Genomic DNA, 15,202 nt, shown 5'->3' with positions numbered 1-15,202 from the left:
CATACACACGCACACACACACACGCACACACACACACACACACACACACACACACACACACACACACACACACACACACACACACACACACACACACACACACACACACACACACACGCAAACACACACGCAAACACACACACACACACACACAGAAGACCCCCCGCCCCCGCTGTGGTTGGCAGAGCTGGAGGGGATGCACAAGCTGCTGCTGCCTGTGAGGGTCCACGTCCCCCCCCCCCCCCCACCCGAGGACCTCATCTCTAGATCTCTAGTGCAGTGATTCATGTGGCAATCATGGTCCCATTCATGTTCCAGCTGTACTGCCATCACCCCTGATCACTGCCAGTGGATGGCTGTCCTACTGATATACACTGACACATGCATAGAGCTGCTGTGCTCAGACACAAATGAGAGGAGTCTCACTGAGAGGTGGTCCTGGTACTATGACCACATGTTCAGTGCAGAGCTTCATTGGTCTACCACACATAATTCAAGAATTGAGACGTTTAGTATCGACACTTGAAGCTGGATGTATCCTTCTTTTTTGCGTTTGAGACACTACTGTAGTGATGTCATCCAGACACACTTGATATCCTGGAGATCTTCACAACGCCCAGTCTAGGATTTCTCTAATCGTGTTTGTTCGTATCTCATCAAGATTTCCCTCTAAGCCCATGAGGACACAGGTTTTCTTGAGTATTAAGGAAACCTGTAGATACACACACACACACACACACACACACACACACCCGAGTGTGCGCTTATGTACGCACACAAACGCACGTACGCACACGCTCTCACACACTCACATTCCAGTTTGCCTTAGTTTCTGTCATGTCAAATCATGACAGCTTGGAAAGCTCATGGCTTTTCACCTGATTTATCATCCTTGCACACTGATTAATAGTGTCAGCGGCATGATCTAGCTAAATCACAATTAATATAATTGATTACCAATGCAACCTATCTTTTGTCAGCCCTCTATGCCAAGTGTAGCAGTAATTGAAATTGCAACTGTTCTAAAAGGCTTGCAGACAGACACTGATACCAGAATGATTTGGTTAATAGATTTGGTTTGGTTGTGATCGCTGACAGTATGATGGACAAAAGAGACAAAGTAGGGCCTGAATGAATGCATCTCCAACTAGCTGTAAGAAGCAAAAGTAAAACAATGGAATTTTTGGAATGCAGATCTGTATACCAGGTGTGTTACCTGCCGATGGAAAGCTCTGTCTCAGCCCCCGCCTCCACGGCTGTGGCAGGTGCGGTTGGTGTGCAGTTCCCAGCTATCTTGTTATTGCATCGCATTCCCTTTATTTAATAAACTCTTAAGAGACGCATCCGGTGTGTGTTATAATGGGTGTTGCTGGCTTGTGGAGCCGCTGTAGCTGAAGGTGGGGCTGGGAGAGGGTAGATGTTCGATAGCAGGGTGAGATCATCCCCCCCCAGGGCTGTGGTGGACATGCTGCAGCAGGTCACGGAGGAATGGAGCCGTAGGAAGAGCTGGACCAGACAGGCCCATTAACGTGTAGCTAAACACACCAGGGCTTCCAAACAGATGAAAGGTTGCGATAAGATATAGCTACCTTTGGGATAAATTCAAATAAGTAGGTTTGTACGTATGGTTTGTGTGGGTTCGGTTCGTGTGTGCGTGCGTTTCTGCGTGCGTGTAGGTCGGACTAGTAAAGAAACACAACAGTAACCTAAAGTAATCGTGATCTACAACACTAACGCCAATTATCCTTCTGGCTGGAGGCCAGGGGGTTGTCATAACGACTAACTCTGTTAGGTTAGTACACTGAATGTGTGTATAGGATTAATAGAAGACCCTCAAAAGACAGAATTGCCTGTGTGTGGGTGTGTGTGTGCTTGGGTATATATTTATATCTTTGTCTTTGTTGGCTGTGTGTGTGTGTGTAATATGTGTGTGTGTGTGTGTGTGTGTGTGTGTGTGTGTGTGTGTGTGTGTGTGTGTGTGTGTGTGTGTGTGTGTGTGTGTGTGTGTGTGTGTGTGTGTGCGTGTGCGTGTGCATTCATATAGCTATATCTTTGTGGCCACTGTGTGTATGTGCGTGTTTTTAGCGCAATGTGTGTGTGTGATAATGAGCGATCGCTTCAGCGACCTTTGCATGCTGAAGTCCTGGCCGGAGTCCTCCTACTCTTCCACCCTGGACTTCCTAAGTGATGATTCATGCCTCTGCATGTCCTGATCTATTGATCCTCTTTAATTTATTTAATTCTCATCTCCAGGCTTCAGGCCACGATCTTTCCCGGCTATTTGTACATCGATCTGGTCATCGGTGATAGGGGCCAAATGTTTAGGGCCGGGATGCTTAATCGCTGATTCATCTGCAGCAGCATCACAGGAAATCGCGCTTACAATTTACAGTATGAATCTGCTTAATGCTTTAAATCTTGATTTAAGGCATAGAAAAATGCATGGATATTAAACTCACGTGGATGATGTGTCATTCCGGTTATGGATCTTTTATCATTTCCCCTCATAGTCTGTCATCTGTCCTTTTTCTGACTTTCCTTCTTTCCCTCCACTCTCTCATTAAGTCAGTTACTCTGCACTCTTTGAACTCGATTTTAACTTCAACCAGAACAATCACTTCAAACCCAAGTCATGGTCTTTTTCTGGAGATGTGTTTTCGTCCACCGTGACGTTGTGGTCCGCCGCTAATCTACAGACACAAGCGTTGTGGTTTGGTTCTGTCTGCGGCCACCGTGGGTTCTCTCCTTACATGTGGACCTTCATCTCCTCTAATGATCCCGCTGGCTCGATCTTTTTTTTTAGCTTATTCTCTACACAGGAAGAAGAATGTGAAAATGAACACACTGTGTATTCTGACCGTGTGCGTGTGGTTGTGTGTGTGATCCACAGGGCTGGCATCGACGAGGTGGAGACGGATGTAGTTGAGATCGAGGCGAAGCTCGACAAGGTATGTATGAACAGGACTGTGTTTTCCCCTCTCGCATGCAAAACCCAGATCACAACCGTCACATAGTAAGCACAGTGGGTAAATACTGATTAAATTTAACCCAGACTATATAAGTGTCCCACAGAGCAGACCCCTGTACTGCCTATGTATACGAATGCAAAGGCCCAACAGGGCTGCTCCTGGAACCAACGGGCCACTGAGCTGATCGTAAACATGAGCCACTGAAGGGATAATGTCCTTTTCAGCCATATATGATATATATAATTTAATTTTCCAGCTATTAATAGATTGCAAATTAATCCTATTGACCATAGCAATAGAACTCAGGATTAAAAGAACATTAGAAGGAAATAGTGCCCTTTTTGTGCCAACCTAATACAGTTATACAGTTATAACAATGCATACTATATAAAACAGTGTGTTGTCCAGTGGCTGCACCCTTCTGTGTATGTCGTACATTTCACAGAGTTGAACTAAAGAAGCCAAATCAGGCACTTTATGCTAACGCACCGTTTATGCTAATGAAGGAGCACTTAGAGCATGAGGTAATGCTACTGTGGTCACCACCATGGATATCTAATAAGAGCAGCCCCCACTGTCTAGGGACTGGCAACTAGCGGCCAGCAGTTACAGTTACAGATTCACAAAGATCCCCCCTCACGGTGACTTGGAGACCAATCTCAATCTGTTGAATTTGTGATGCAACGACAGTAGCTTTGGATGTAGAGCGGGTTTACTGGTAATGGGGAGGTTGCTAGTTCAATCCCCGGCTCCGAGTGTCGAGGTGTCTCTGAGCGAGAACCTTCTGACGAGCTGGCTGTCGCCCTGCGTGGTTGACTCCGCCTTCGGTGTGTGAATGTGTGAATGAATGGTTGTGAGTCGCTTTGGATAAAAGTGTCTGCTAAATCGCCTAAATGTAGATGTAAACGATACTTAAAGAATGTCATCTTTTTTAGTGGTGTGTGGGGCGCTAATATTTCTAGACCTCCTTAGCTTACATCTCACACAGTTTCATAAAGCTGTTAGTTCCAAGTAACAGCTTTAGTTCCAAGTAGCGGATGGACGCATGCCTTTGGTTTATCTTCTCTTGCTAGCTACCGTGGTAATGTCATCACCATAACCCCCGACACTCTCCCCTCCCTGTGAGAGGTCATCCCCGTGCAGTTGGTTTGGTCCAACATCCGACGAGTGGTTTCTCTTCAGGAGGCTCCAGGGGGCGTCTTGGGAGTGGAGAGACGGTTTCTCTGAGAGCACGTAGTGGAGCTCACCATTTATGAGACGGTTGATCGCTAAGGCTGCACACTGGTGGGATGGAGTGGCGCGCTTGAAGTGGTGGGCCGCATGCACATTCAACAGTGTCCGTTCCAGGTTGTCAGTACTAGTGCTAGTGGTTGGGAGCTGTGTATAGTTGGTGCAACAACAACCCAAAAACGGAATAATAAAGATAATCTTTGTTGTTTAAGACTCTTTTTTGGGGGGGATATTACATGCTAACACTAGGGTACTCCTTAATTCCCATTTGCCCTTTTATAGAGGTTACTGTGAACAATTGGGCCAGTGAACTAGAATGTACGGTCGGGGAGAGTGGGGGGGATAGGCTTGTTCATTCAGCACCAGATGTGGCGTCTTGTCTCTGAACGGACCCCCGTGGTTCTTATCTTAGAGCGTTCACAGTCAGTCACTATGAAACACAGACACAGACAGAGCTGGTTCCCCACGTCGTGCTCTGTGTTGACAGATGTTTTCGGAGCCCAGAGACCCCCTATCACAACATACACACTGCTGCTCTTTCTCTGAGGGAAACCACATCCTTAACGTCAGTCACATCGCGTTAATGTAAACATTCCTCTGCACATAAATAGAGACGCATTTGTTATATCGTAGGTCACCTCTCTCGCAGAACTTGTTAAGGACACAGTACAAAATATCATATGCATAATACTAGGCCCACTCAAAGTTTTTAATGCTGCCTTGTGGCCTTTCTATAAGCAATTGAGGGGTTGGGATTAGCATTAAATGGCCTTTCATTCATTTAACAATCAAACAATAAATCCGACCTCCACAGACCAACTGGTGGTGTACACCAATCTCACCAAGGCATTGCACCCCCCTGTCTGTCAACCAAAGAGAGAAAGTGGGCTGTATGTGATTGGCTTTGTACTAAAAGGTGGCACATTTTAGTATTGTATGGACCAGAGAACAGAAAGGCCTTCGACAGGATCACCCTCATCATTTATTTTAGGCGGTTGTATCTGTATTAGAAACAGGACAATCAAGCATGGAGCAGGATTGAGCTTGTTGTCGGGGAATCCAGTCATTACCCGCAAATAATTGATTGAACATTACGTCTTGGCTCTGTGGTCTGTTCGGAACAAAGGACTCCAAATCAACACGCTGATTTGAATCTTGTCCAATACTCTCTCACGGATGACGAAAATAATAGTGCAAGGCTGAGGAAAGAACAGGGGAAAGCTGTTGTGTTCCTACAGAGATACAGTGTGACCTTGGGTCCTGCCCAATGCTGTCTCAAACTGAAACATGGCTTTGACTTTGTGCTCATCCTTCACTCCTTCAGTGAGGGCTATCACTGAAGCTTTACTGCACAATATTTTTTACATACTGTAAGAACCTGTCTCTGTCTATCTCCCCCTTTCTCTCCCTTTGGCCATGCTCTCCCTCTCTCTCTCTCTCTCTCTCTCTCTCTCTCTCTCTCTCTCTCTCTCTCTCTCTCTCTCTCTCTCTCTCTCTCTCTCTCTCTCTCTCTCTCTCTCTCTCATTCTCTCTCTCAAAGCATTGAGCTCTGAAGTGTGTAAAGACTATAGCTGTCTGTATTCTCTCTCTTCTGTTGGTCAATTCATTTGTACACACAGCCTGGGGAGGGAGGGCTGGCGTAAGCCGCACTATGAAGCCACTACTCTCTCCTATCACGTGCAACAGCAGTTGCATTAACTACATTATTAGCCTGTTTAGAGGAACTGTATTGTTTGTCGTAAGAAGTGATTAGGTGTTGAAGCAGGAAACAGTTCACATTGCTTATTGAGAAGTCAAAAAGGAGAACATCCACTGTAGATTTCATTCCCTATTATTTCTAAGAGAGAAACTGTTGTTTTGTGTTTCAATACTACATCCTGCTCAAGTTCAGAATAATATTTTTTACGTACAAATTCAAATCCTGCTTCCTAGCCACAGAAGGAAGGGGTTCTGATGCCTTGTCCAACCAAGAGCCACACTGGGCTGATCTTCTTCTCCCTCCCCTAGCTGGTGAAGCTATGCAGTGGGATGATCGAGGCGGGCCGGGCCTACGTCAGCGCCAACAAGCTGTTCGTCAACGGGATCAAGGACCTGTCGCTGCAGTGCAAGAAGGAGGAGATGATCTCGGTGAGTTCATGGTGTGGGCATGTCACAGGAGGTCGCATCATGACCTTGCGACCTCTTCAGTGGTAGGTTATGAAGCGTGATCTTGATGCCTCTGGTATCGTGTTTTCAGGGCTGGGTATGACTCGAAGAGGGGTAAAGGTTCAACGCGATTTGATTTAGTCAGAGATATACAAGGTAAACGGGCAAGCACTTTGGAGGTGGATCGTGAATCCTCTGCGGAGGTAAATCAGATTATATAGGTATTGGCAGAATGGTGAAAAGGCCATGGCTACAGGTTCTGATTCCTCTCAATCCCATAAACCCCACATGGGGTTGTCTTGACCACTTTAGCAGCAGAAACTAGGTCGAATTGGTGATAGCACTGCAAATGTGTGGTTTAATGAGGTTAATAATGTGAGCTTTAAAATCGTGTGGTCATGAGGTGATAGCCGTGGTTCTAGAGATGTCTCCATAATAAACAAAAAACCTTGCAGATTCTCACTAACATTTATTTTGAAAATGTCAGTACCAAATGGTGCAGAATAGGACATCATTGTTTTGAATGCATAGCATCAGGTTTGAAATGAAGACAACCCCACCCCCACCCTGAAATGACTGCTGGGCAAAGAATGTTCTGGCGACAGACTCGGGCAGACCTCACACAGCCCCCGGGAGGTGACTGTCTAAAGCAGGGGGGATCCTGAATCAAAATCCACCGGTGCATTCCACGGTGTTGTCCTCCTTCACACTGCAAGGTCGCAGTATAAACAGCGTGTTCCAGGCCCAGAGCTGTCAGGCTGTCGTGCGCATGAGAGATGTGACGCTGGAGGAGGAGCGGGATGTTTACGCTTAAAGGTTTACATGCCTGCGAGCGCCGAGTCCCGAGACGTGCTTTATGGCTTCCCCTTTTGATAGACTAACATACTGGAATACAGTAGGGACGTCTTTACCTGACAGCAACTGTAAGCTACATCAGGGGGGAGGTCAGGAGAAGATGAATGAAGAGATTCCTTGCTTTTAATAGAGTGGAACGTCTTTTTGTGACGTAGATGTGGAGCGAAGTAAAGTAAATAATAGAGGACATTTGGGATTCTTTTACTGGTGGCCTTGTTTAGCTGTCTGGGAATCCAGGGAGTAGACCCTGAGATGGCCTGAGTCACGATCCAAACATCACGCTCACCATGTAATAACAATATCCAATAACCAATGGGGTTCTATGTCCCTAACATTAAAAAGACAAGTTGACTTTAATTTCAACAAGCACCTGGATGAGATATTAAAGAAAAAGTTCCTCTATTAGATGAGGTGTATTAAACACATGCACTTGTTGTGGTACCTGCTCTTGAGTCACCCCGGCACGCAGGACTAAGGCAAACACCTGCACAGTGTTTATGTTTCTGTGTGTGTTTGTCTGTTTCATTGCAGGAATGCCTCGAGAAGTGTGGGGAAAGCTTGCAAGAGATCGTCAACTACCATACGGTAAGATATACGCACGCACAAACACACACGCACGCACAAACACACAAACACACCTACGCAACTGTCGTACAATAACAAAGGCAAGGGGTTGAAGAGGAATGAAATTCCGTCCCACCCACTCTTTCTCTGGCATGTTTTTAAGATATTGTGACCCCCTTATTTCAACCATCCTCAACACAGACACACACCCACACACACGCACACACACATTATGTGACCTCACCCTGTGACGGTTTATCTGTCTAACAGGGGCCAGTGAACGTGTGTGTCTGATTCAAACCACATGGTCTCTAGCAGATGTGTATGCAAGATATCCGCCTGATACTTGTACATACCTAAAGGTTGTAGCACGCATGCATGTACGCACACACGAACGCACGCATGTATGCACGCACACACACACTCTGCTTGTGTCTAGCGCATTCTTATCAACTCCTCATGGGAAATCCATTGGACTGTTAAAACCTCGACACTGTACTGGGGTTCCAAGATATTAAAATGATATGGGGCACAGATTTATTATCCTTTTTGATTACATCAATTATCATTATTAGGTCCAGTTCTCTCTCTCTCTCTCTCTCTCTCTCTCTCTCTCTCTCTCTCTCTCTCTCTCTCTCTCTCTCTCTCTCTCTCTCTCTGTGTCTCTCTCTCTCTCTCTCTCTCTTTCTCTCTCTCTCTCTCTCTCTCTTCTCTCTCTCTCTCTCTCTCTCTCTCTCTCTCTCTCTCTCTCTCTCTCTCTCTCTCTCTCTCTCTCTCTCTCTCTCTCTCTCTCTCTCTCTCCTGCAGCAAGGGTAAAGATGGTTTCAACCTGAGAGCTTTTAAATGTAATGAAAAATTCCTGAAACACCAATTGAATGGCAATTTATTTCTTCTCTTTCTTCCTGGTGCGCTCTCATTTCTGCTCTCATCGATCCTCTATAAATTGTTTAGTTCAGTTATTATATGATTTCTATCTTATATCTACTTGATGGAGGCCTACCCTGAACCACTAAAAACACAACTGCCTTCTCAATTCAATGATCCTGAAAAGTTATTGATTCTGGTCCTTCTCTTCCAAAGACTTATTCTTTCGCTTATCATCTCTATCGCCTTCTCTTACTTTCTTTCGCTTTCTCTCTCTCTCCCATCTGTTTACCTTTCTCTATCCATGTTGTTGTTGTTTTCCCCTGTTTACATCCAAGAATCACATGGACGTTGCCTGTGGTAAGGTCAGGGATGGATGCGTGGGTGGGGAGAAAAGAAAGACGGAGACTGCTTATATGAATCCACATGTCACTTTCTTGTTGTGTGCAGTGCTATCTGCCTCTTCCTTCATCTGAAGACCAGGGGATCACTTGCATAACCAAGATCAATGTTTACAAGCGCATGTTTGGACCTCATCTTGGATCCAGCACTCCTTCTATGCTGTTTTTTTTGCAGAGGTATTCTATAGAAGAGAAACTCATTCAAGCAAGGGGATCAGAAGAGCGTGTTTTTCAAGAGTGGCCAGTCTAAAGGATGTTGATCTGAAACCTTTATACACCTCTCAATAGTTAACTACAGCTGGCCGAGGTCCGGCTCGCCAATGACACGCTTTCAGATCCCTCGCCCTCCTGCATCATGATTGGGCGAAATATACATGAAGCGAAAGAAATGGCAACGCCCCCTTCCCCCAGATTTGAGCTCATCTGCCATCAGTCCTTGGCTATTAATGTTAAGTCTTATTTCTTTGACTTGTTAGAACCTGATGTGGAGTTGACACTCACACTGGCAATCTATACGTTTTGGTCATCTGGAGTGGGAGAGCTTAGTGTGCTTGTGCGTGTGGGTGGGTGTCTGTCCGCATGTGTGTGTGTTTGTTTGATAATCCTAGGATCAGTGTCTAATCTTAGCTTTTTGCCTTGTGTGTGTTTGTGTGTGTGTTTTTGTGCGTGTGTGTGTGGGTGTGGTTAACCACCAAAAATTGACGAGCAGCATGAGCAGATTATGAACTGTGATCAACACCACACACATACAAAACACACACACACAAGAACACACACACGCACACACATACACACGCACATGCCTTATAAAACCGTGTGTTCATGTGCATGCATGCAAGTTCATGATAAATCGGTGCTTAACAATCAAGACTCTTCATTTAGATCAATTTTGGTAAACTGATTACACACAGGCATGCACAAGCATGCTCAGAAGCATTCACATCTATGACCAGACGCATCTATGACCTTGTACACACAGACAAACACACACGCTAAAAAATACACATACACACACAAACACAAGGAAAGAAATGCTGATTCTGGTCTAGACAGGAGGAGCAGTCCCTCCCCTCAAGAAAGAGGAAAATTATTAGTAGCAGAGATGGTCAGAGGGAAAGAGGAAGTGGGCAGCAAGGATGAACTCACCATTTTATTTGCCCACAGGAGTCGTCCATGGTTTGCATGAAAATATTTCCTGAATAGTGACTCAAAGCCATTAAGGCCACTCTTTGAATCCTTGCTCTGTGTGTGTGTGTGTGTGTGTGTGTGTGTGTGTGTGTGTGTGTGTGTGTGTGTGTGTGTGTGTGTGTGTGTGTGTGTGTGTGTGTGTGTGTGTGTGTGCATGTGTGCGTGTGTGCGTGTGTGCGTGCGTGTGTGCGTGCGTGTGTGCGTGCGTGCGTGCGCTTGTGTGTGTGTGTCTGTTTGAAATACTTTTATCCCCCCTAACCATCCCCATCACACATTCTCCCTCCACATCCACTCTCTACCACCCACTATTGCTGTGTCTCTGCGATTTTTTCAATTCATAGCTCATCCCTGTTTATTTTCTACATCTTCTACTCCAGTGGTAATGTGGTTGGGCTCATACTGCCACCTTGTGACCACTGCAACTACAGCAACGTAACGCAACCAAACAACCAAAGAACTGGGCGTAAGAACAAATAAAACAGGTGCTGGTGTCTATGAATTAATCAGATGTGTGTGTGTGTGTGTGTGTGTGTGTGTGTGTGTGTGTGTGTGTGTGTGTGTGTGTGTGTGTGTGTGTGTGTGTGTGTGTGTGTGTGTGTGTGTGTGTGTGTGTGTGTGTGTGTGTGTGTGTGTGTGTGTGTGTGTGTGTGTGTGTGTGTCGCCCCCAGATTTTGTTCGACCAGGCTCAGAGATCTATCAAGCAGCAGCTTCACAGCTTCGTTAAGGAGTGAGTATCATCACATTGTATCATCCCATCCCCACTAGTCACCTAGTGGGGATGAACTTCCTTCAGGCCTCAAATGGCTTTATATCACGTTGTACGCTGAATGCAGCTAAACTGGTGTCTTTATAGTCCTCTCTTCCATTTGGAATATACTAAGCTATAGAACATTCTTATTTCTATATTTCAGTGACTATTTAGTACCACCCATGAATCCTAGTGATGTGCGTCTTGGCACAAAAATAGTACTTAGCATTGTGTAGAATCTTATCCTAGCTATCTTTGTTGTATACAGAGAATGGGTTAACCTAACAATTGTTAGTGCTTGGCACTCAGTTCTATGAACATATTCTCCCCTCTCCTCTCCTCTCCTCTCCTCTCCTCTCCTCTCCTCTCCGCTCCTCTCCTCTCCTCTCCTCTCCTCTCCTCTCCCCCTTCTTTCCTCTCCTCTCCTCTCCTCTCCTCTCCTCTCCTCTCCTCTCCTCTCCTCTCCTCTCCTCTCCTCTCCTTTCCTCTCCTCTCCTCTCCTCTCCTCTCCTCTCCTCTCCTCTCGTCTCGTCTCGTCTCGTCTCGTCTACTCTCCTCTGCCTCTTCTCCCCTCTCTCCTAATGCCTTCTCCTCTCCTCCTCCTCTTCACCCTCCACTCCTCCCACTGCTCCAGGGATGTGCGCCGGTTCAAGGAGACCAAGAAGCAGTTTGACCGTGTGCGTGAGGACATGGAGCTGGCCCAGGTGAAGAACGCCCAGGCCCCGAGGAACAAGGTGCACGAGGCGGAGGAGGCCACGCAGTCCCTCGTTCTGAGCCGCAAGGCCTTCCGCCACCTGGCGCTGGACTACGTGCTGCAGGTGGGGCGCCGTGCTGGGACACACTTTGAGATTATTCTACCGACCAGGAGTCTGCAAAATAATGGTACCGTCCTACAGAGGGCGCTATGGTGCCTCAGTATTTAACAAAATGACTTTTGCATCAGTTCTGTTAGGCCACATTCATTTAAACAATTACCTGTGTAGAACCCGTACCAGAAAGTGAAACCACACAAAAATGTAAAAACACACACATTTGTAATATCACATTGCTATATTTACAGAAACAGCACTCAAAAAACATGGTTATATCATATTGTGAGGTCCCTGCCGATATTACAAGAAAAGGGTTTTGTTGAGATATTTTAAGGCTGTGACAGACGCTCAATTTGCATGTCGGTCCTGTGGTTTCTATTTCCTCCTGTGCTCGTGTGATTTTATGTATTTCGATTTTTTTATACTGTGACGTGACCTTGAGTATCCTTAAATGCACCGATTAAACTCATGACTATTATATTACTAACCGACATTATATCGTTATAAAATTTATATTTTCTATGGGGCTGATACATTTGTATAGTTAAATGGAGGTGCAATAATTGTATTGCTTTAAAGAATAAAGACACCCACTCTCTTTATCTCCATTCCCCTTGTTGGCCATCACTCCATCACGCTCGGCCATGTTTGCAGTGTCATCAGTATTGTCCTGCTCTCCTGGGAGTTACATTAGGCATGAGTGTCTAAGAAAATAACAAAGCTGTTAAAGTCTGGACTTATAAAGGAATCGTAGATAATGCTTCTCGCCTAATCTTTCAATCAGAATACAAAACATGCATTGAATCTATTGTTTTCTATTCCATCAGATCAACGTGCTTCAGGCCAAGAAGAAGTTTGAGATCCTGGATGCGGTACGCCACTACACGGATTCTGCTTTTATTTGTTTGAAAGCCGAGGTTGAAGTTGCCCTAAAGAGTAGATCTTTACTACGTGAAGAGAATTGGCGTGAGTGTACTGAGTATTGGTGTCGTATCCAATCCAATGGGAACCTCACTGGAACTCTCTGCGTTTCTGTGTCCAGATGCTGTCCTTCATGCACGCCCAGTACACCTTGTTCCAGCAGGGGTACAACGTTCTGGATGAGATTGACCCCTACATGAAAAAACTGGCTGTGCAAGTAAGGGGAGAAACACACATGCACACGCTCACATGCATGTTGTTTCGTTTTTATTTATTTATAGATTGTTCAATAATTTGCTGATAGTGATTGAGGAGTGTTTGGTTGTTCTCCGCAGCTGGACCAATTGGTGATCGACTCGGCGATGGAGAAGAGAGATCTGGAACACAAACACGCACTTATCCAGCAGAGGGTAGGACACCCATACATACCAATATAATATTGAATATTTGTAGTGTATATAATTATATATATACTCTGTATACATATAATACATACTATACTTTATACAAGGGTGATGCTCTGTGCATGTGACCTTCTCTTCCTCAACCTTTAAGGTAGAGATTCCAGTCTTACAAATATGTTGATGGTGTAGAGAAGACTTTGCAGACACTGTGTGCATGCAGTCTTTGGGCATGTTTAAATATGTGTAGATTGTTTTAGTACAAAGAGTTCCTTCTCGGTAGCAACTCAAAAATTCTCCCACTTATAATGACGGTAAATAATTGAATAGAATAAACTGCAGCAAGAACAATCTCTGTGTGTCTGGAGTTTTAAATATCCGCCCCTTCAAAATAGTATTTTCAAAAATACACACTCAGCGTGTCAGCTATTTGTTTTTGAGTTATTTTGGTGCAGTGAGTCTGTTGACTCTTGCTGCCTTTCATCTCTTTGTCTAGAATGCTCGAAAAGCTAAATATAAAAGATAATGGCTGGAGGTATAATTAGAACTGTTTCATGTATGTGCCACCCTTGTCTCCTGATGATCAAATGCAGAAGTACAACTTTTCCCCCAAATAAATCGTATGATTTTTTGATAGAAAAAGCAATGGCCCCCGTCTTCGTTGTTTCGTACACTAGCACAGTCTCAAACGCAGTGACAATGTTCCCTCGATTGGCTCATACCAGCCAACAGAGACGTCTGCCACTGAGCTGGTCTTGGTGGGCTTGTTCAGGGTGCGTTGTGTCTCCTATGAGGCTGGGACCTCTCAGACTCACAGACATATTCCCCAAGGTGTCCCTGGTTCCTTCTCTTCATAGGACTGACAGAGTGAGGTATATAACTGGCAATCACTGGTCAATTCACAAAACCGGTCATGGAAACGGATTTCACGTCATTAATTTAAGATGATAAAACTCTAAGGAGAGACGTCAAGTGGAAAAGTCTGTTGCAAGCCATTTCGCGGTATCTTGGAAGCGCACTTGAAAAGCACTAACGGTAATAAATAATAATCCTAATTAACAGTTGTCTTTTTAATTACCTTAGGGAGGTGCTCTGTAATGTATGTTATTTTCTGCTCTGGCTATTAGTTCACTATTAATCTCTGATTAACCTTTGTTTGTTCTAACCAACACACTTACCTGGCCCTCATCCCCGCTTACTGCTCTGCCTTCCTCTTCCAGACGTTAATGCAGGTAAGTCCCTCGTATTATAATGTGGACATTCCTTTGCCAAGTGTAATCATATCAACCCACTGAGCATTGTGGTATGTGACAGGCTGCTATAAGCCTAAATTGAAACATTGAATGGATTACGTTAGGTTTTAGGGAAAGACAGCTGAGTCTGATACTATGCTGTAAAGGATGTAATGGTTCCTCTCAAGTGACCTGCATTGACATAAACTGTGTATAACCCTTTGTGGATAAGGCCTGGTTGGTCCTGGACACTGAGTGCCTCAATCTGAGCCTCCATATGTTTTCTGTGTGGGTGATAAAGCTGGTTGGTTGTCATCATTGTTGTCACCTTTGTTGGTGTTTCACTTTGTCGAAACCAAAGTTACGATGACTTTCAGCCACTTCAACATCTAAAGAAACCTTATTACCACACTCCCTCTTTCACTAGTATGTGTGTGTGTGTGTGTGTGTGTGTGTGTGTGTGTGTGTGTGTGTGTGTGTGTGTGTGTGTGTGTGTGTGTGTGTGTGTGTGTGTGTGTGTGTGTGTGTGTGTGTGTGTGTGTGTGTGTGTGTGTGTGTGTGTGTGGGGGTTGTTTTTCTGTGTGTGGAGAAGTATATGGATGGTGTGCTGGATCAGAGTGAGTTATGGTCCCATCTGAAGTGAATAGTTTTATGGCGTTCGCATTGTCTGGCCGACTTCAGCTGCTGCGGCGATCAATAGGTCGTCTCGAGCCTTTTCTCAAAGTGTTTGTCTTTTGTTTGTGCTGTGTCTGGTTTTCCATTGTTTATAGAAATGGTACATTCAGAATGCATCATGGTGTGTTTGTTGCTGATACTATGCCGTATTGCGAGGACTCAAGAGATTTAGTAATCAAAGTAAATAATCCATAACC

The 15,202-nt window shown here is 45.0% G+C and overlaps 1 protein-coding gene across 7 annotated transcripts in view; it reads left to right on the top strand.

Moving 5' to 3' along the window:
- The window catches only part of LOC132471264 (arf-GAP with coiled-coil, ANK repeat and PH domain-containing protein 3-like), a 55,395-nt gene that overhangs the window by 18,520 nt on the left and 21,673 nt on the right, over positions 1-15,202 (top strand). For 6 of the 7 annotated variants that reach the window (XM_060070433.1, XM_060070431.1, XM_060070430.1 and 3 more), the window contains exons 2-10: positions 2,891-2,948; positions 6,207-6,326; positions 7,731-7,784; positions 10,885-10,943; positions 11,599-11,782; positions 12,604-12,648; positions 12,819-12,914; positions 13,033-13,107; positions 14,319-14,330. In XM_060070433.1, the coding sequence (XP_059926416.1) occupies positions 2,891-2,948; positions 6,207-6,326; positions 7,731-7,784; positions 10,885-10,943; positions 11,599-11,782; positions 12,604-12,648; positions 12,819-12,914; positions 13,033-13,107; positions 14,319-14,330 (703 nt within the window). The remainder of the gene's footprint in view (positions 1-2,890; positions 2,949-6,206; positions 6,327-7,730; positions 7,785-10,884; positions 10,944-11,598; positions 11,783-12,603; positions 12,649-12,818; positions 12,915-13,032; positions 13,108-14,318; positions 14,331-15,202) is intronic. The other variant, XM_060070429.1, reaches the window with a different exon arrangement.

Source organism: Gadus macrocephalus, chromosome 13, assembly GCF_031168955.1.
Source record: "Gadus macrocephalus chromosome 13, ASM3116895v1".
Taxonomy (NCBI): Eukaryota; Metazoa; Chordata; class Actinopteri; order Gadiformes; family Gadidae; genus Gadus; species Gadus macrocephalus.
The sequence above is the reverse complement of the archived record's forward strand: the minus strand, read 5'-3'. Positions and strand labels throughout refer to the sequence as shown.